The following is a 22,462-nucleotide window of genomic DNA, read 5'->3' on the forward strand; positions in this document are numbered from 1 at the left end:
CCTGATGTAGGAGAACCAAGCTGGTAGTTTTGATAATGTTCAACCTAACGGGAAGATTAACAAAGAATCTGAGACAATTAAAAAAAAAAAAAACACTGAGCTTAAGCTTATTACTGAAATATTCAAATCCAAGATACCTTACAGCTCTCCTTTGAACCATATTTAAACAAAGAAAAATGACTCATAATAAAAACTCAACCTATTACATAATCTACTCCCTACCATTATGTCAATCACCATCAATCACCACTGATGAGCATAATAATGTGTGAAATCTTAGAAATGTAAGTGTACATTTTGCCCCACTTTGGATAGTACTACTTTTATTTTTATTTTATTTTTATTTTTTTTTCAGTTTCCAAGTCTACAAGAGAAAGTGTTTAAAGTGAATCAAGAACCAGTCCAAAGGTGGGACCTAGTCATTGGTACCACATCCTCTCTCCTCCAAAATCCTGAAGATTATTCTCTCTCATTGCCAACTCACAAGATCTTGAAGATGCTATGCAGAGATTCCTTTCTGATCTAATCAAGATTGTAAGATATTGGTTAATATTGCAAGGAAGGAATAGAATTTGTTAATTTTGAAAACAGATTCTCTCTTTCCTCACACAATATCTCAGAGAATGAGGATTTTTACCAAGATTTAATTTAATTTAATTTTTTTTCTTTTCTTAAAAAATACTTGTAGAAGAAAGGAGGCAAGACAAAAGCCCTATAAAAGCCCCTTCCTCCCCCTCCTATGTATTATTATTCTCTTTAGTTTATTTTTTAGTTTATGCTTAGTTTTCTTCTTTCTCTCCATCTCTCACTCTCTTTAGTTTTAGTTCTTCTTTATTTTTGCTTTAATCATTTTTGTAATAGTTTTTTATGTCAATTAATGCAAGCACTCTTTTATTCTTATTCAGCCTTTTATGTTTATGATTTATGCAATTGAGTTATAATTTTTAAAGTTATAGTTCGAGGCTTAGATCTAGGTGACAAGATCACGAGCCGTGGAACAATTTTTTTTTTTTCAAGTTCAGTTTTTTTTTTTTTAGATTTTTTTTCTCTAGTACTAGAAATTTCAGATTTGGTTTATTCCAGATCTGGTTTTTAGTACTGATAGTTTCTCAAATCACCCAAGCTTTCAAGTTCAAGCATTGATTCAAGTAAGTAGGCTCCTTCATTAATCTTCTCTCCCTCCTCTCATTCCCTCTTCTGACTACCATTTCTTTCTTAGTTTAGGATTTTAATTTCAGTCGTTACATTATTGCTATCCCTTTCCCCCAAGGTTCATAGCTAGTGTATGTGTTGGCTTTGCCCCTCCTAGCCATAGAACTATCAATTTATTGCTTTTATTTTAATTGTCTCCTTTTCTCTAAAGCCAAGTAGAGTAACTCTTGTATGAGTGACTCTCTGGTCAAGTAGGGAAGCTTATATTATGATGCATCCCTGGGCTAAGTAGAGAAACCTACTTGTGAGTCTCTCTCTAGCTTTATTCCCTTTCTTTTACTTTATTTTTATTTCAGCATTTTTTTCATTTATTGTTTTTAATTTTAATTACGTGGGTTGTTTATTTTCAGTTATTTATTTATTTAATTTTAATTGCGTGGCTTGCGTCTTTAAATTCTTAGATGACGAATGGTTAGGACATTATTTTAGATACATATGTTTAGGGCGGTAATTAGAATTAGATCACAACCATTAATCAGTTCACTTTCGCATTATTAAAAGAAAAAAAAATAAAGTGGTTGCTCTCCCTGTGTTCGGCCCATAGCTACACCGATCCATACACTTGCGGTTACATTTAAAATCTCAAACAAGTTTTTAGCGTCGTTGCCGGGGAGAGTTCCATGTTATTTTTCACTTTCTTTTGGTAAATCGGAGTGTTTTATTTACTTTATTTTGTTTTTTCTTTTCTTTTATTGAATTCCTGAGAAGATCAACTTGCAATAATAGTTGTATCAGTGGAGGTCGCCATGCTTCACAGTATGATAAAGACAGGTTTTGCCCTATAGCAATACCTCTGGAATTGACCTGAGCAACCCCGGATCCCTACCGATAAGCTCCCAAAAAGCTGAAAAAAAAATAAAAAAAATCAAAAAATTAAATAAGAAAAAAAAAAAGAGTTTTTCTTTCCATTCTTTTGTGTTTGTCTTACTCTAGTTGTGGATACTTTTCTGTTGCATGAGTGTGTGGACCCGTGATTCTATCAATCGTTTAGTAAGAGTACCTATTTTTAGAATGGCAAAACAACCTAAGCCTATTTTAAATAATAGATTCTACCTAGCCAGGGTAGCCCAACATTCTTGCATTAGATTACCAGCTGCCACAGGAAAAAATTATGAGCTTAAAACTCAATTCATCACTATGTTACCCCACTTCCATAGGCTATCCTCCAAAGATGCTTATTTGTTCCTGAGAGAATTTGAGGAGGTTTGTGTCATCATTAAGATACAATAACTCAGTGATGATGCTGTTAGACTTAGATGCATTACCTTTTCGCTCACGAATTGAGCAAAAAGATGGTTATATGGGCTGCCAACTAATTCCATTACCACATGAGATCAGTTTACGGTAGCGTTCTTAAGAAAATTTTTTTCCTTGCATAAAACAAACAAACTTAAGAGCAAGATCATGCAGTTCCGACAAAAACCTCATGGGTCATTTTCTAGACTCATGGAAAGGTTCCAAGACCTCCAAGAGTGTCCCCATCATAGGATTGACAAATGACATCTTTGCCAAATAATTTATGAAGGGACAGACTACCATACCAAGCAGATGCTAGAGTCTATGTGTCCTACAGGCTTCACAGCTTATGCGGACAAAAACGAAGCTTGGAACTTTTTAGTTGACCTAGCTGAAAAGATAAGAGAATGAGAGTCTACTCAAGAAAGTGAGAAAACTATAGGAGGTAAATGGTACTATGTCGATGGGATAGTAGCCAAGTAAGCCGATTTAGATAGCCTCATTAAGAGAATAGAAGCCCTTGTCCCTAAAGCACATGCCCCAGTCCACCAAGTCCAAAATCAGGTCTCTATGTGCAATTGGTGTCACTCATCTAGACATGTAATGGAAGAATGCTCTAGCAGTTCTGGGGCTAATGAAAGTGTTAATGCTCTTTACTCAAACAACCTGTTTAGCAATACTTACAATCTAGGGTGGAGAAATCACCCTAATTTTTCATGGAGCCAAGGGAATCAAGGAGGTCCATCCAAATTTCACAACCAAGGTTAGCTTAGTCCCTAGAGGCCCAATTTTGCACTACTACCTAATTCTTTCCCTCGGCTTAATCTAGGTCTTCAGTCAAATTTTGCTAGGCCCCCTCTCCAAGCACCTTATCAACAACCCCTGGGGTTTACATCCACTGGAGAGGCGGCAAGAATTAGTGAGCTAGAGAAAAGCATGACCCTTCTCATGACAAGCCACAATAATGTGGAGAGACAACTCACCCAACTTGTCACAATCATGCATAAGAAGGAGAAAGGAAAATTGCCTAGTCAACCAGAGCCGAATCCTAGACATCAGGTGTTGACTCCACAAGGGCTACCTGCTCAGCTCAATGTTGTACAGAGTCAACAACACCAAGGGCCCTCTAACCAGTGTAATGCAGTATATGCCCTACGAAATGGCAGAGAGTATCTACGAAATGGTACCACTCATTCTTCACCATCTGACCTTTCTGTTGACCCTCCAACTATCGAGGCTACTACTGTGCCTCCCATTCTAGGTTCATCAGATGGACCTAAAGAGATTAAGGATGATTTGGTAGAAGCTATAAAAAATGATTCCATTAATGAGAGAACTTCTGACAGTGTTTATGTTCCTCCTATCCCCTATCCTAATCGTTTGATGAATAAGAAGAAGACAACTTCAATGGAAAAAACTTTATAAGTCTTTAAGAAGGTAGAGGTAAACATTCCTCTTTTGGATGTCATAACTCAAATCTCAGCCTATGCCAAAGTCCTCAGAGACTTATGCACTCACAAGCGTACCGCAAGTGTGCCCAAAAAAGTGTTCTTGTCAACTAATATCAGTTCAATGATCACACAACCTATAGCAGCCAAGTATAAGGATCTCGGGTGTCCCACCATCTCTTGTGTCATTGGCAACACTCATATTGATCATGCCTTACTTGACCTTGGTGTAAGTGTAAACCTTCTACCTTATCATGTTTATCAACAACTTCGATTAGGAGATTTAAAAGCTACAGGGACCACTCTCCAGTTGGACGACCGTTCTATCAAGATTTCGAAAGGGATGGTCGAAGATGTCCTACTTAAGGTAGGAGAATTTATTTTTTCAGTCGATTTTACTGTTTTGGACACCAAACCTTTCACCACTAGGGATAAGATCCCTATTATTTTTGGAAGACCATTTTTGGCTACCAGCAATGCATTAATCAATTGTCGGAATGATCTACTAAAGATATCTTTTGGGAACCACACTATGGAGTTCAACATGTATAGGTTAGGCAAGCAACCTATAATTTCTTCTGATAATATTGATGAAGCGGTCAATATGCTTGAGAATTTTTCTGATGATATTGTTCAAACTTTTGACATTGACTTTGATTCAGAATTCCAAGAGTGTATAGAAGAATTAGAGGATGATACTAAAAATTTCTTCTCTGATGTTTGGAGCCTTCATACACCCATGGAGCCCGTTGGTCCTCTATCAAATTCTTTTCCTAAACCCTCAATTGTTGAGCCTCCTAAGCTTGATTTGAAAGAATTTCTCTCTAACTTAAGGTATGTATTCTTAGGAGAAGATCAAACTCTACTAGTTATTATCGTCTCAGATTTAACTTCAAGTCAAGAGGAAGAGTTGATCAAAGTTTTAAAAGAAAACAAGGATACCTTAGGTTGGACCATGGCAGACATTATAGGAATTTGTCCCTCAATTGTTCAACATCATATTCACCTCATGAGGATTCAAAACCTTCTAAGGAACCACAAAGAAGGGCTAATCCTATGATGCAAGAGGCTATCAAGAAAGAGATCCTAAAATGGTTGGATCATAGTATCACCTACCCTATTTTTTGATAGCAAGTGGGTAAGTCCAGTGCACGTGGTGCCAAAGAAGTCAGGGGTCACATTATTCCAAATACTGAAAACGGTTGATCCCTACCTCGTGTCCAAACAGGATGGCGTGTGTGCATTGACTACAGGAAGTTAAATGCAGTAACTTGGAAATACCACTTTCCTTTGCCTTTCATTGATCAAATGTTAGAGCGGTTAGTCAGACATGAGTATTATTGTTTCCTTGATGGTTATTCCGGCTATAACCAGATTCCCATTGCCTTTGATGACCAACACAAGACCACCTTTACAGGCACCTATGGAACCTTTGCTTATCGGCGTATGCCTTTTGGGCTTTGTAATGCCCCTACCACGTTCCAAAGATGTATGATGAGCATTTTCTCTGATATGGTGGAGCATTTTTTAGAAGTATTTATGGATGATTTTTCTATTTATGACTCCTCATTTTCTAATTGTTTGCATCATCTTTCTTTAGTATTCAAACGATGCAAAGTGACTAATTTAGTCCTCAATGGAGAGAAATGTCATTTCATGGTCACACAGGTTATAGTGTTGGGTCATGTCATTTCCATAGAAGGGATTAAGGTCGATAGAGCTAAAGTGGACTTAATTTCTAATTTATCACCTCCCAAGTCAGTTAAGGACGTTCCTTCTTAGGTCATGCAGGGTTCTATCGTTGGTTCATCAAAAACTTCAATCACATGGTTAGACCTCTCACCAATCTTTTGGCTAAAGAGCAACCCTTCAAATTTTTTAGTGAATGTCTCATGTGCTTTGAGCAATTAAAGAAGGTATTGACTACAACCCCATTATTCAAGCTCCCTTATGGACTGAGCCCTTTGAATTAATGTGTGATGCATCTGATTTGCTATAGGGACAGTCTTAGGGCAAATAGTTGATAAATTTTCTCGTGTCATCTATTATGCCAGTAGAACTCTCAATGATGCATAGCTGAACTACACCACAACTGAAAAAGAATTTTTAGCTGTTGTATTTGCATTAGAAAAGTTTTATGCATATCTGATAGGTTCTCATGTAATTATTTACACTGATCATGCAGCTATCAGATACCTTATTCAGAAAAAGGATGCCAAAGCATGTCTTATCAGATGGGTTTTGCTTTTGCAGAAATTTGACTTAGAAATTAAGGATAAGAAAGGCAGTGAAAATTTGGTTGCAGACCATTTGTCCCGGTTATCCAATTCTTTGACTGTGAATACTTCAGTTAACGAGTATTTTCCCGATGAGCAACTCTTTGCAGCATCTAGTGAACCTTAGTTTGCAGATATTATAAATTTTTTAGTTACAAACAAGACTCTGGATCATTGGTCTTCCCAAGAGAAGTACCGTTTTCACTCACAGGTTAAGTATTTCTTTTGGGATGATCCTTACCTTTTTAAATCATGTCCTGACCAAATTATCCGGAGATGTATCCCTGATCATGAGCACCATTTTATGCTTTCCTTTTGCCATGATCAGGCTTGTGGCAGCCATTTTGGGCCTACTAAGACTGCAGCCACAGTATTACAATGTGGATTTTATTAGCCTAGTCTCTTCAAAGACACCTTTGCTTATTGTAAGGCTTATCCTTCTTGTTAGTCTTTAGGAAAAATCAATAGAAGGAACATGATGCCTCTCAATCCAATCCTCGTGGTTAAGGTTTTTGATGTTTGGGGAATAAATTTTATGGGCCCTTTCACTAAGTCATGTGGATATGAATATATTTTGTTGGATGTGGACTATGTGTCCAAATGGATTGAGGCTCGTGCTTGTAAGACCAATGACCATAAGGTGGTCATTCAATTCTTAAGGGAAAACATTTTTTTTTTCGATTTGATACCCCTAGAACTATCATTAGTGATAGGGGAAAGCACTTTTGTAATGAACCTTTTAAGGCCTTAGTGAAGAAGTATGGGATTACCCACAAGTTGGCTACCCCATGCTACCCCCAAACCAGTGGGCAGGTAAAAGTGTCCAACAGACAGATCAAGCAAATTCTAGAGGAGACAGTTAACCCAAATCGAAATGATTGGTCTAACCGTCTGTTGGATGCTTTGTGGGCGTATAAGACTGCTTACAAGACCATACTTGGTCAATCCCCATATCGTTTGGTATACGGGAAAGCCTACCACCTTCCTATTGAGTTAAAACATCGTGCCTTTTGGGCGATTAAGAAATTTAATTTTGATTTCTCTACCGCAGGAGCTCATAGAGTTCCCCAACTATCTGAGTTGGAGGAATTGCGAAATGATGCTTATGATAGTGCAAAAATTTTCAAGGAAAAGACTAAAGCTTTTCATGATTGGCACCTTGTTAAGAAATATTTTATGTTTGGTGATAAAGTTTTGTTGTACAATTCTAGATTGCATATATTTCCAGGAAAACTTCGTTCTCGGTGGGAAGATCCTTACCTTGTGCAAACAGTATTCCCCCATAGTGCCGTAAAGGTTATGAATCCATCCACTTAGGAAATTTTTAAAGTTAATGGGCACTGTTTGAAGCCATTCCTTGAGTTGCCTTCAATGCATGATTCAGAGGTCATGATTCTCCATGAGCCTCTTAGGAAGTAAGTATAGAATTTCTAGGAGCTAGACAGAATACTGCGCCTCATGAAGCGAGGTGTTTTGATCGAACCTCCTAGGAAGGAACACTTCCAAAAAGAACTTAGCATCACTGTCTTTGTTGGCATATACATAAAGTGAAGCTACTTAGTAACTTGGGTTTTTAGTGTTTGCTCCACCATGTTATTCAGGAAATGTAGTGGAGTAGAATAAGTTCTCTACTAAAAAAAAAAAAAAAAAGATACCATTATGCCTTGTTGTTTATGATTGGTTAACGCTCTAAAACCCTAGTTCATGGTCCCTACTTTACAATGTGGTTTGCCTTAGGATTGGTTGTGCTTTAGAAGATACAAGGGTCGTTCCTATTTGAGATGTGTGATTGTTCTTAAATCTAGATGGAGTATTAAAGTTCAAGTGTGGGGGTTCCTTAGTTGATGTGTTCTAATTGAAAGAGGGTGTGTGTTTTGTAGTTATTGAAAACTTTAAATGGTAATTTTTCAAGTTAATTTGAATTTTGGGTGTATATTCACTGCAAACACTCACGAGACACAACTCATCCACTAGGGTAACTTAGGGGTTTAAAGGCTTGTTGTACGTGCTAAATGCAACCGTGATTCCTACAAAAGTGAGTTAGGCCTTTTTTTTTTTTTGTCTTTCGTTTTTTTATTTATTTGTTTGCTCGAGGATGAGCAGAAGTCCAGTATGGAGGAATTTGATGAGCACAATAATGTGTGAAATCTTAGGGATGTAAGTGTACATTTTGCCCCACTTTGGATAGTACTACTTTTATTTTTCTTATTTTTTTTTCAGTTTTCAAGTTTACAAGAGAAAGTGTTTAAAGTGAATCAAGAACCAGTCCAAAGGTTAGACCCACTCATTGGTACCACATCCTCTCTCCTCCAAAATCCTAAAGATTATTCTCTCTCTTTGCCACCTCACAAGATCTTGAAGATGCTATGCAGAGATTCCTTTCTGATTTAATCAAGATTGCAAGATATTGATTAATATTGCAAGGGAGGAATAGAATTTGTTAATTTTGAAAACAGATTCTCTCTTTCCACACACAATATCTCAAAGAATGAGGATTTTTACCAAGATTTAATTTAATTTAATTTTTTTTCTTTTCTTAAAGAAGACTTGTAGAAGGAAGGAGGCAAGACAAAAGCCCTATAAAAGCCCCTTCCTCCCACCTCCTATTTATTATTATTCCCTTTTGTTTATTTTCTAGTTTATACTTAGTTTTCTTCTCTCTCCCTCTCTCCCTCTCTCCCTCTCTCCCTCTCTTTAGTTTTAGTTCTTCTTTATTTTTGCTTTAATCACTTTTGTAATAGTTTTTTATGTCAATTAATGCAAGCACTCTTTTATTCTTATTCATCTTTTTATGTTTATGATTTATGCAATTGAGTTGTAATTTTTAAAGTTATAGTTCTAGGCTTAGATCTAGGTGACAAGATCACTAGCCGTGGAGTAATTTTTTTTTTTTTCAAGTTCAACTTTTTTTGTTTTTTTTTTTGTTTTTGTTTTTTTTTTAAGATTTGTTTTCTCTAGTACTAGAAATTTCAGATTTGGTTTATTCTAGATCTGGTTTTTAGTACTGTTAGTATCTCAAATCACCCAAGCTTTCAAGTTCAAGCATTGATTCAAGTAAGTAGGCTCCTTCAGTAATCTTCTCTCCCTCCTCTCATTTCCTCTTTTGACTATCATTTCTTTCTTAATTTAGGATTTTAATTTCAGTCGTTACATTATTGCTATCCCTTTCCCTCAAGGTTCATAGGTAGTGTATGTGTTGGCTTTGCCCCTCCTAGCCATAGAACTATCAATTTATTGTTTTTATTTTAATTGTCTCCCTTTCTTTAAAGCCAAGTAGAGTAACTCTTGTATGAATGACTCTCTGGTCAAGTAGGAAAGCTTATATTATGATGCATCCCTTGGGCTAAGTAGAGAAACCTATTTGTAAGTCTCTCTCTAGCTTTATCCCCTTTCTTTTACTTTATTTTTATTTCAACATTTTTTTCATTTATTGTTTTTAATTTTAATTACATGGGTTGTTTATTTTCAGTTATTTATTTATTTAATTTTAATTGCGTGGCTTGCGTCTTTAAATTCTTAGATATCGAATGGTTATGATATTATTTTAGATACATATGTTTAGGGTGGTAATTAGAATTAGATCACAATCATTAATCAGTTTACTTTTGCATTATTAATAGAAAAATAAATAAAGTGATTGCTCTCCCTGTGTTCGACTCATAGCTACACTGATCCGTACGCTTGTGGTTACATTTAAAATCTCAAACAACCACCTCACTTTTACTAACAATAGAACATTGGATAGGCTTACCTACTACTTTCTATCATTATGCTAATTGCCACCTCACCCTTACTACCAATAGATTATTCACCTACTCAACTACCAACCTTGGACTACTAGCCATAAGTAGAACGTGGGCAGTAGTCCTTAACTCCTATGGAAAGTGAAGACTGAAAATCCTCATTCTTTATTAAAGACTTTGGAAATCCTCCTTCCTTGGTAGAGAAATCGGTCTCCATCTTTGTATGCTCCACATCATTATGTGACAAAAATCCCATGTTCTTAAGGGGTGTAGTGTTTGTAAGTGACCTATGCCTTGGCATGACTTCCTACCATGTGTCACTTCATCTATTGGTAGGTTGATTTTATATATATTAGGTTAATCACCAGAAATCAGTAAAAGGGCCGTTTGATAACCCTTCTATTCCTGGAGAGTGTTCTTTTACAGAAGTGTTCTTTTTCGATTCCATACTGTGAAGACACTCTGGCTGAATAGAAACAACGTTTGGTAAAACTATTTTAGAAATGTCTTTAGAACAGAGAATGAACAGAAACAGCGTTTGACAAACACTTCTATTCCTGGAGAGTACAATAATGAAAATTCACTTTTGAACAATGAAATCAATAATTACAAACATGCTATTATGGTCAAATTTAACTTAAATAAGGAAATAATTTGTTTATGAAATTATAATTTGTTTATGAAATTATCTTTTAAAATACTATTACTTAAAGGAAATAATAAAATATAAGCATAAAGAGTTTCCACATTTATCTTAATAAGAAAACAAAAGTCTACTATTCAAGTATATAGGAATTACAAAATAAAAATCATTGCTGCAAATAGGTGTCTTAAAATTTTATTATATAAACAATCAAATCAGGGGGTAACCCTTATCTACTGCCATCTGATTTACAATTTGTATCCTTAGCTCATTCATTTGTCTTCCTTGTACACATTGACTGCCCTGATGAATTGTAGTAGAAGTACTAGCAATATCACCATCTTCTTGTTCTTCGTGAACGTTGACTACCTTGACTCTCTCTTCATTAGGATCATAGTAGTCATCTTCCCCAAATTGTTGAAAAAGTGCATCTGCTATTTGTTCAGATTTAATATAGTTATGAAGTCCACAACAAGCTATCACAATATAACTTTGGTAACTAAGTGAGAATTGAGGCATGTTTTTTAAAATAGGGAATCTTGATTTTAAAATCCCAAAACAACGCTCAATATGATTCCTTAAAGAAGAATGTCTATAATTAAACAATTCCTTAGTACTTCTGGGTTGTCTTCTTCCTCCATTATAATCTGATATATGATATCTCTCTCCTTTGAATGGTATCAAGTATCCATTCCTGCTCGCATATCCTGAGTCTACAACGTAATACTTCCCTACAATATGATAAAGCAAGACATTAAAAGCATACACAATAATCATTTGCATACATGATAATTTGGGAATTGATATACCTTGGAGAGGATGAGGAAATCGCAAGGTAGGATCCTCTAGGGCTCTATTGAATACATGGCAATCATTTGCACTGCCTTCCCAACCCGCATATACAAAAGTAAATTTCATGTCAAACGAGTAGGCACACATCACATTTTGGGTTGTTATCCCCTTCCATCCTCGATATGGGATCTGTTTTCCCTTGGGAACTATAGCAGTAACATGTGTACCATCTATGGCACCAATGCAATCCTAATTAAAATAAAACAAAAAACTAACCAAAAGCACTATTATGTGAGACAAAAAACGATCATAAGTTAAAAAATGGTGTAAACTTATTAGAAAGAAATTTTCCATTTTACCTTAAAATATGGCCACCATTTGTTATTTGCAATTATTTCCATAGGAATCTCATCAAACGATGGGGCTTTGATATACTCCTTAGAAAGCTTAAGCACCCCTTGCAATACTTTGCCAAAGTAATAGCTAACAGTCTGTCCTGAATGCTGGAATCTCTCCTCAACTGCTCTATTAGTAGGACCTACACCTGTTATTCTGAACATGAACATTGCCAATTGCTCATCTACCCTAATTTTGCGACTGTCTTGTAACCAACCACAATGTCTCATTAGTAGGCATAAATTTAAAAACGCATGTCGTTCCATGCCAAATTCTTTGTAACAGCGGTTTGTATGCCCATGCAACACCTCATGTACCCATGCTGCCCCTGTGAATGCACTATCCCTGCGTGGTTCTCTAGTGTATAAATCGCTGGAATAATGATATTGTACTATCAACAATGTTGTGAGAATCAATTCTTCTCCATCGTCGTCAGTAGAGGAGATTATTGGAGTATTATTGACATTTTCCATAATTGATTCAATATAAATTTTAAATTTGTTAATATCATACAAATGTTTATCCCCTAATAAATGTACCAAAAGATCTATAAAACTATAATCATCCAGCATGCATAATTATCAGATGATGTAATAAGTATTTAAAACAAAAGACATCCAACAGAACTTTTGCTACAATAATAGTAAAATTTAACTAGCATATTTAGAAAAGTAGCATAAAGTGTAAATATCCATATTACACTTTTACATCAAGTGTACCTAACAAAATATATCGATCCTACTACAAAAGGTCTTAAATGTATTTCATTACAATCATCCATATATAAAAAAAAAAAAGTTAGATTATCATCCATCAATCTAACACATCAAAAACCAATTGTTTCGTTTCATCCTTGAGAGTAATGAATAATTCTCTCCGTTCCCGGTCCACCAATATCTTCTTGCACGCCTTAATATGCAACTCTCTTGGGATATCATTCATGGTTTCCAATAATCTAACACAAGTAGAAGTGCTGAAATCGGTGGTATTTGGAGTGAGACCCATTGGAGTTGAGCTAGGGGTTATAGTATTCTTGTTTGCTACTGACTCAGTTAGGGTCTGTATGGCGTATTTAATACCAGTTGTCCTACTCTTCTTCCTATATCCTGTAGGTGTCCTATCAAGTCTTCTATTGACTCTAGGACGATCAGTTCTTGGATCTTGGCTTTCATAATAACCTGTTGGCAAGGTATTAGCCAATGGAGTAGTTGGAATTACATCTACATCTGCATCCACCTCATCATCAACACCTCTCAATTCCTCTTCAAACCTGAAATCAGATTTATTCCCGAATCCTCCTATCCCACTAGCATATGAATCCCCAAAAATTATACATAGTTCAGGCCAATGTGGTAGCCCATTCCTCCTAAACTTTGACCAATTAGGATTTGCCTGAAAATTTTACAAACTAGCTATTAGATAAAATGACACCCAATATTAAAAAATCATATAAAAGTACAGTATACCTTGATTTGTACATCCCACTCTCATCTTCAACTGTACAGGTCCTCATCACAGAATTCCAACTAAAACCTATAGTATCCAGTAGTTTCTTGAAAGCGCTGTAATCGAATCGCATTTTATTCATCTTATTCCTTAATTGAACCATCGTAAATGACCGATTAGCTTTTTCCTCAAGCCCCTTCTTGATATTGTTCCACCCACCTTTATTGAAAGTGTTGGAACTCTTATTACCAATTTTTACTTGTTCAACCATTAATTTCAGGAGATAATCTTGTTCACTTTGAGTCCATTTTGCTGCCTCGTTATTAGCTCTCGAAGTGGATGCCATTACTCTAAAAATAGAAACACATCTTATTATAGTCTAAAAATAGAAATACATGTATTTTCTGGTATTTGTTTACATCATGCTCAAGAACTTCAAATTGATCTTTCCATCATTCTCATCAAAATAGAATACTCTAATCATAATAAAAGCCCTCTTTCAGCTCCAAAATATCAATATCATTAAGCACTGAAATTTACACAACCAACCTTCATCCAAAATTTCAATCTCATTAAGCACTGAAATTTTTCTTCCTTGCCACATTAATATAAATAGACAATCTTTGCTGATGATAAAATTTAACAGATAAATAAATAAGAATCTTAAGATGAGAATGATGAAATATGCTCAAATGAGTATTTTTCAAAAACCCATCACGATCGATCAAAGTAATCAACTACGAAACTTGAGCAGTCAAGAACAGAGATCACCATAACCAGACAGAAATAAAAAATTTACCAAACACATTTTCAGACTTCACAAAAATCGCAATATCAGAGCAAGAAAATCTCCCAAATCACTGCAATTTACAGATGTCCCAAAATCCAAGCAAGAAACGAGAGTGAAATAAGAAACACATATTAAGAAAAGAAGAAATGCTCAAAGATTTTACCTCTATTAATTATTTGGAATATAAAGATGAAAAAATTAATCTTCTCTTCAAGCAAAAACCCAGAAAGAAAAAAAAAATCTTCTTTTAGCATGCGAACAAAGAGCGACAGAGAGAGAGACAGAGAGAAAAAAGCAAGTAATTAATGGCTGAAAACCCCAGATTAAATTGGTTATTCCCGAATTTTTCTTTCTGGGTTTAAGATGAATAAACCCAGAACTGAAAGAAGAAAGAAGAAAAAATTAAAAACCAGAGTTTCAAAACCTACTAATTTAGAGATAGAGCTTTGTCTGTCTGCATAGATGACAACCATGGTAGAGATGCTACCATCTCTGTTGCCTTTGATTGAAAAAAAAAAACCCATAAAATAATTCCAAAATTCAAAGAGAAGATGAAATTATAGTAGATTATTTGGAAATTTTGTCTTCTTAAATTGTGAAAATTTTTTATTAGTTTTTAGATTTTTATTGTATACTTGAAAATTTCAGTAGAGAGAAAGAATAGAGGGCGGGCGGTTTCTTACATAGCAGTATTTGTTCTGCTAACAGACAAATTGATTGTTGATTATTGATTATTACCATTAATCAATTAATTCATGTGGGTTTGAGGAAAGCTGCTGCAGGGAACCACTTGTGATTTTTTAAAAAACAAGGTGAGACAGTTTTGAGGAAATCTTCTGCAGGGAAGCGAGAGAGAGAGAGAGAGAAAGCGAGATTGTGAGAGAGAGAGAGCAAGAAAGAGAGAAAATACCTGCTGTAGGGAAGCGGCGACCGAGAGAGTTGCAGGGGAGCGGCGATCGAGAGAGATAGGGAAGCGGCGACCGACCTGCGATCGAGAGAGAGGCAGGGAAGCGGCGACCGAGAGAGAGGCAGGGATGCGGCGACCGAGAGAGGCAGGGAAGTGGCGACCAAGAGAGAGGGAAGCAGCGACCGAGAGAAGAGACCATTGCAGGGAAGCGGCGACCGGGAGAGAGCGACTGTTGCAAGGAAGCAGCGATCGAGAGAGTGAGAACCTATTGCATGGAAGCGACGGATTTGGGGGTTTTTGATCATGAGTTGCAAAAAAGGGGTTGTGGGGGTTTTGAATGGTTTTGTTCTTTTAAGTTTGTAAAAGAATAGAAAAGTAACTTTTTTGTACTCTTGCAATGTATTCTTTAGTCATTCTTTTTCATTGGTTCATTCCGGGGGAATACAAAAATGAACCGGACGTGCCAAACATATTTCTGTTCTATTTGCATTCCCTCAGAATAGAAGAACACCAGAAACATTCTCCCAGAGTGTTATCAAACGGCCCCCAAAAAATAAAGTGATTGCTCTCCCTGTGTTCGACTCGTAGCTACACTGATCCGTACGCTTGTGGTTACATTTAAAATCTCAAACAACCACCTCACTTTTACTAACAATAGAACATTGGATAGGCTTACCTACTACTTTCTATCATTATGCTAAATGCCACCTCACCCTTACTACCAATAGATTATTCACCTACTCAACTACCAACCTTGGACTACTAGCCATAAGTAGAACGTGGGCAGCAATCCTTAACTCCTATGGAAAGTGAAGACTGAAAATCCTCATTCTTTATTAAAGACTTTGGAAATCCTCCTTCCTTGGTAGAGAAATCGGTCTCCATCTTTGTATGCTCCACATCATTATGTGACAGAAATCCCAGTGACCTATGCCTTGGCATGACTTCCTACCATGTGTCACTTCATCTATTGGTAAGTTGATTTTATATATATTAGGTTAATCACCAGAAATTAGTAAAGTACAAACTCCTGAACTAGAAAGAGAAATGGCTTGGGAAGATTTTGAGAGACTGAAATGGAAAGAGTTAATTTGGGGTAGTGAATCGACAAGGGGAAAGGGGGAGAGATTTTAGTTTCAAAGGACAGATACGGAGAGATTTAAGGGGAGATATTACTGATAGATTTTAGGAGAGATTTTAGGGGATACTGAGATATTTTAGGAGAAATTTTAGGTGGCAAAACAACCTCCCATTGGTTGTGAATAACAAAGGACAAGGTTTTGAAATAAGAAAGAAAAAAAAGGAAAACGTGCATCCATCCCATCCATTTTTGTGAGATGAAGATTTTGTGGGTCTCTCTGACCGGAAAAATCCTCTAACAATCCTCCATTTTTTAGATACTCAATTTCTCTTAAATACAAATCCTCATGTTGGGATACCCTAGCAGTAAGATTCCCAACGTCTCAAGTCTCTCCATAATTATAAAAAACTCCAACACCCTACATTTGTCCAATAGAGAGATAGGATAAACACTCTACAACTTTCAAATTCAACAAGAACCATGGTTAGAGTTTCATTCTCATTGGCCTCATTTGCTGTTCTCTTGACAATTTCAAGTGATTACTCTCTCTCTCTCTCTAACCTTCTTTGTCCATCTCTTCATTGTTGCATGATATTAATCTTTTTATCTCTTATTTGTAGTTTCTCTGTCGTTGTAGGTCTAATATCCTCGACACTGGTTCAAGCTGATGAAGCACGGCCAGGGATAAGAAATTGCACCACTGACGAGCAGTGTATGATAGGGGCTTTAGGCATGGCTCACTGCATTAAAAATACATGTGTGCACAAAAACATTGAGTCCTCAATCCATGAAGCATCACCACCAGAGATAGAGTGCACGAGGAACGAGCACTGTCTTCGCATACAACCCAATTGCATTCCACAATGCCATGCTAACAAGTGCTTGTGCAACAATATTGATGCCTCGATCCAGAATCTACATTGTGATACACCAAGTGATTGTCAACCACGCCCTAACTGTAATGTCTTCGGGTGTCTGGATGGCTTTTGTGTTTATAATTGTAGCAGTGCCAAGGATGAGGTTGAAGAGGCTCCTATGGAGTGAGTGGCTGTCTTTTTATATCATTCTCCACCATTGGCTCTAATGGTGATTTTAATAAGGTGGTTCTTGTACCATCAAATTTACCTTACAAATAAGAGTGAAACCAATAATTAGTTACAGCGAAAAAGATTGTTATAGTGCAAAAGATAGCTACCTGATCGTGACTCCTTACATTCAGACAATGGGATTGTGAAAAGACCACCCTACCTTTAGTTGGATGCCTATGCACCTCCCCTGATTGGTCCCCGTGTTGGAGCAGTGACCACACGATCAGGTAGCAATCCGTAGCCCTTAGTTATATGTTTTATTTATTTATTTATTTATTTATTTTATGTATGTTGTATGTATGTAATATAATAAAGGGGAAAATATAAAAAACAAAAGCCCTTAAAGGATAGCCAAATGGCAGATTCCCTAAAAAAGAAAGACCAAGGGGGGGGGGGCCGAACAATCATAAGAGGATAAAAAACGGAACCGGGCGGGAGGGGAGGGGAGGGGAGGGGAGGGGGAATACAATTCAACAGAAAGAGGCCACCATAAAAAGGGGGGGTGCAAACTGAGGGTGGGGCAAACAAACAAGAGGAAGATCCCAAAACAAGGAAAGATGCATGTATCTAGTAGAATATGGTCAAACTATACATTTGTAAAGGATCTTGTTTCTAATCTGAAAAGAGATATCATTCTGGATTTTTCTTATTTGAACATTAGGAGCTAGTTCATCTCCTTTTATTTCTTTTATGTTGAGTCATTGCATAAAAGTCAACTTTCCAACAGCATCACAAGAATATTTACTATTGAAAATTTTGAAGAGTCACCTCCATTCTCTGCCAAAAGATATGAAAAGTCTTAGATAGGCCAATATTTGCTAAGAATACCATTCAGACTACCTTGGAAATGGGACAACAGAAAAAAAAAAAAAAAAAAAAAAAAAAGATTCACACTCTCAAAGGAGTTCCAATAAAGACAACACTTCGGGACAGACAAGTTCCTTCGAAGAAGAAACTCCAGGGTAAGAAGGGGATTAGTAATTGCTCTCCACACAGGAAAAATTGCCCTAAGATGGAAGAACTAAATCAACCTATCTTAAACCAAGAAGGTATATATAAGGGCTCTAGAACACATGGTTCCAAGCCGTAGAAGAAGAGAAATTTTTAGAAGAGTTGGCCACCCACTGAACCAAATCACCGATTTCTCTAGGTCTGAATCCAATACGCACTACAAGAAAACACATTTTTTGCGACGGAAAAAAATCGTCTCAAAAAACATAAAACCGTCGCGAAAAATAGCAACGATGGTTAATTTTCAGTTGCCAATTCCGTCGCCTATACTGCCGCAGCTAAAAATAGGCGACGGAAAAAGATGGGTGGTTGGGAAAAATATTACTAGTGATAGAATTATATTTTCCGTCGCCAAATATATTTTTAGCGACGGCATTTATATAAATAATAGATGAAATTTATTTATAACAACAGTATAAAAAAATCCGTCGCAAAAAATATATATGCCAACGGTTATTATCCGTCGCCTAAGCCTAATAATAATTTATTTATAGCAATGGTATAATAAAACCCGTCGCCAAATATAAAATAAATAAAATAAAATTTTAATATTAGTAAATTTTGCATATTATCTATAAATTGTTCCTGTAATTACATCAATATACATTGTCTAATTCAGAAAATGAGATCATCCTAGGCATCCATATCATAATACATTACTTTCATTGACCTTCCAAAAAGTCTTACAATCATAATTAAAAATTCATTGTTTTCATTCCTTTTTCAAAAAGTCTTATAATTATAAATAAGAAGTCATTGTTTTCATTCCACTTCAAAAAAATTCCTACAATCAATACATCAAACTTCAGACTTTGCATTTTTCATCGATTGGGTTTGTCTTACATACTCCTCCAAAGGATAGCTCCACTATCTTTCATAGCCTTGCCTTGCCACATTAGATTTAACAATATCCTACAATATAGAATAATTAACTTATGTTTTGCTTGAATACTAAGAAAATAAAAATGACATATTTTTCTCATTGCTAAAAACCATGAAATCAAAAATATAAACAAGAAGATTTATTGTTTCATGAAATTTTATTGACGTCTCATTATACTTATTTGTTTGGACATTCAAACACATAATTAACTCATTGTATTGAGTATTGTCCTTTACAAATGAAAATAATTCTCTATCATCCTTTCAATGATGTACTTTTCAAACACCACCTATCATACTAAAATATAATAAAAAATATAAAGAAATAAAATAAAATGAAAAGGTTAAAGCTTTTTAGTTAACAAAATTTGACTAAAAAGCAAAGCAAAAGAAATTATTAAAAGTTGTCAAACTATTTGTGTTCATTAAGATGGTCAATACCCTATACTCTTATGTTATACCTCATCCAATCACCATCACCTATATATACAGAGTCAAAAAATGAACTCTAGACTGTCACTACAATGGAGTATGATACATCAATCATTAACAAACATATCATAGATTGTTACATATGGAATCATTATGGTCATGAAGATACATCCACCAGAGATATAATATATAGATAACTCAATTATGAATGTATAGAAATTAAAGTATATATTATACCTATCCTTGAGAAGATTGGAATGATGTCATGAATTGCATAAGCATAGCTATTTGAGACTTCATCTCATTCATCTCCACATTTTGTTGAGAAATCTGCTCTTTCAATTGGCTATTCTCTAACTTTAATTCTGAGATATGTTGTCCTTGCCTCTGAGCACGTAGTCCTTCTAAAACAAACACTTGTTTTGGGGTTACTCCAAGCCCAAACATGCGCACATATCCACGTCTATCACGTCCCATTACTTTGGTGAAGGTTTCATCAATAACATCATTGTCCTATTGCATTTCTTCAAGTTGCAAACTTAGTTCACGCTGCATTTTTTCCTATAAGTGTAATTAAACAAGAAAATATAACATAGACCATGATTTTATAAGCAATCACAAACCATAATGATAAATAATTAAATAAAAGATTAATCAAATAGTTAGAGAAATAAAATATCAATATCAACACTTGTGTTCTATTTAATAACATACCAACTTTTTCGCAGACTCGTCATCCATAGAACATCCAGGCCTTTCATGGGTGAAGTCAAATATTTTGATACGATTTGGAAGCTTTTTCTCTGGGTCCTCGTTAAGCTGAAATATAAAATAAGAACAATAAGTGTTAAAGACTTTGGGATAATAAAAGGCTAATAAACTCGATGTAATCAATATGATAATATAAAACAAAACACTTACCAATTTTTCACGTATGATGGCATATGAAGTTCTACCCATCTATGACGCATTTTTTGTTTGGACTTATTTTTCTTATTACGATCAGAAAGTTCCTGCAATAAAATAATGTATCATTTATTAATTTCAATTCCTTAAGGTACTTATGCTAAAACCAAACTCGTATATATACTCATGTCATAGATATCAATCCATTCGTTTCAATATCTTACCCAATATAATTTATATGTCATTGTCACAACCATTCAATTAGTGATAATATATCTACAATTTGAAGTAATATAACACATTTATAGATGTACATTACCTTATGCTTTTTATCATCCCACAACTTCAGTAGCGCATCCCATTGCTCCAATGGTGTAAGTTGAAGATCAATATTTTTCCTCTGATCAGAGGATGAATCATACTTACTGTAGTACTCAGCCTTCAAGTCACACTTATGGTCCTTCAACCGTTTAGCTAATCTATCTAAGCACCATGTCTTGCAAACTTCAGGGATGATAAATTTGGCCTAGAATAATTAAAAAAAAAAAATTAATAAACATCACATGGTTAGTTTATCCAACTAAATATTTTTCTTTAAGGTAATATATAAATATAATATGTGAGTGATATTACCGTTATTTCTTTCCAACAATCTTCTTTATATGATTGTGGTATGTTTGTCCACTTAGGGTATGTCAACGGACAATATAGATGATTCCTTGCTAATGTTCCAATCCATGTAGTTAATTTCGCTGTTGACTTGCCTTCACATGGTTGTCCCCACTCATTTACTTCAATTTGTATTCTCTCACCATCTGGAATATTTATAATATCATGAGCCTTAGTTCTTCCCCTTTGGCCTCTCACCCTTTTTCCTGTGAAAAATTAAGATAAGAAAACTAAAAGTATTGAGAATCATTATCCTTTACATCAATTTTTAAAGAATAACTTTACTACATGTACTAACCTGAACCACTTGTATTATCATTCCCACTTGTACTTCCACATATATTAGGATTACTCATATCTGTTTCCCAATAAACAACCACTATAAGAAATGTGATAATGTGTCAAGTCAACAATATACTTCCACATGCTCTTAAACTAGCATCAGAAATGTCTAGTCAATCAACATTAAGTTTATTGGTTTGCTCTCACCAAATGCTCTTATACTTATATACTTTTACGGCCTATAATTCAAAAGCATTACAAAACTCTAAATATAATTGTTAAAATATGGTTGACTTATATATTAGGTTTACTATTTTATGAGACAAATGTGCTGAAAAAATAAATATCAATTACACAGTAAAAATGCCTACAATCAAAGATGAATTCGATTAAGAAAACTAAATCAAAAGAACAATGACTAATAAACAAACACAATTTTGCCAAAGAAATAAGAGAACCAATATTAATAAAAGTATAAAGTTTCTTTATTCTTTCATTCCAATAAAAGAAATACATAATCTAGAAAGAAACAATTCAATGGATGCAGAAATTAAGATAAAGATCAATCAATTGTTACCTTGTTTATAAGTCAATCAATTTGATATATTGTCATTTGAACTCTCCATTGCATTGATCAATTCGATTGGTGTGTCAATTATAGTACCTTCCACATCAGATCTGACCTAACTCACATCAACATCACTATCACCATATGAATGTTCTATATTTTGTCTATCTTGTAATGTACTTTGTATATTTGTCTGATCTGATTCATCATGATCTTCTCCTCCCATGTCAAAAATATCTCTAATCTTTGTATTTATGACAACTTGCCATTCAGGCCTTTGTGGATCAGCAACGTAAAACACTTGCTCTACTTGTGACGGTAATACAAATGGGTCAGTAAACTGATCTCGGTCATTGTATTGTAAATGGTTAAAATTGACAAGGACAAATCCGAGGTCATCTTTCTCCACTCCCTTTCTAAGATTAGCCCAATCACATTTAAATAACATTACTTTAAGATCATTTGCATATTCCAATTCAATTACTTTCTTCAAAATTCCATAATACATGATATATCCCTCAATAGGGTGTGTATCTTTTGAACTTGAAAATTCTTCTGTCAATGCCGTTAAAAGAACCCCACTATTTTGAGTTTTTCTATTATTCTCATGTACCTTACTATGAAATTTGATGCCATTAATAATGTATTCATCAT

At 35.1% G+C, this 22,462-nt stretch overlaps 2 protein-coding genes across 2 annotated transcripts; one reads left to right on the forward strand and one right to left on the reverse strand.

The window, feature by feature from the left end:
* Positions 1 to 16,321: 16,321 nt before the first annotated feature.
* LOC122077744 lies at positions 16,322 to 17,138 on the forward strand. The gene is made up of 2 exons (XM_042643591.1): positions 16,322 to 16,505; positions 16,608 to 17,138. The coding sequence occupies exons 1-2, from the start codon at positions 16,451 to 16,453 to the stop codon at positions 17,012 to 17,014; spliced, it is 462 nt and encodes a 153-aa protein (XP_042499525.1). The 5' UTR covers positions 16,322 to 16,450; the 3' UTR covers positions 17,015 to 17,138.
* A 2,315-nt stretch (positions 17,139 to 19,453) lies between these two features.
* On the reverse strand, positions 19,454 to 21,340 carry LOC122078596. The gene is made up of 6 exons (XM_042644635.1): positions 21,257 to 21,340; positions 20,923 to 21,164; positions 20,609 to 20,815; positions 20,305 to 20,396; positions 20,098 to 20,202; positions 19,454 to 19,944 (listed from the first exon to the last, which is right to left on the reverse strand). Exons 1-6 carry the CDS (start codon positions 21,312 to 21,314, stop codon positions 19,923 to 19,925), a joined length of 726 nt encoding a protein of 241 aa, XP_042500569.1. The 5' UTR covers positions 21,315 to 21,340; the 3' UTR covers positions 19,454 to 19,922.
* Between the last annotated feature and the right edge of the window lie 1,122 nt (positions 21,341 to 22,462).

This window comes from Macadamia integrifolia, chromosome 5 (genome assembly GCF_013358625.1).
Source record: "Macadamia integrifolia cultivar HAES 741 chromosome 5, SCU_Mint_v3, whole genome shotgun sequence".
Lineage (NCBI taxonomy): Eukaryota > Viridiplantae > Streptophyta > Magnoliopsida > Proteales > Proteaceae > Macadamia > Macadamia integrifolia.

What these genes read in the sequence shown, in the direction of transcription:
- LOC122077744 (XM_042643591.1), top strand. Translation starts at nt 16,451, where the DNA reads ATGGTTAGAGTTTCATTCTCATTGGCCTCATTTGCTGTTCTCTTGACA. An exon ending in TGTTCTCTTGACAATTTCAA is followed by an intron (nt 16,506 to 16,607) that starts GTGATTACTCTC and finishes CTGTCGTTGTAG; the next exon opens with GTCTAATATCCTCGACACTG.
- LOC122078596 (XM_042644635.1), bottom strand. Translation starts at nt 21,314, where the DNA reads ATGAGTAATCCTAATATATGTGGAAGTACAAGTGGGAATGATAATACA. An exon ending in ATTGTTGGAAAGAAATAACG is followed by an intron (nt 20,816 to 20,922) that starts GTAATATCACTC and finishes TAATTATTCTAG; the next exon opens with GCCAAATTTATCATCCCTGA. An exon ending in CCATCATACGTGAAAAATTG is followed by an intron (nt 20,203 to 20,304) that starts GTAAGTGTTTTG and finishes TTTATATTTCAG; the next exon opens with CTTAACGAGGACCCAGAGAA.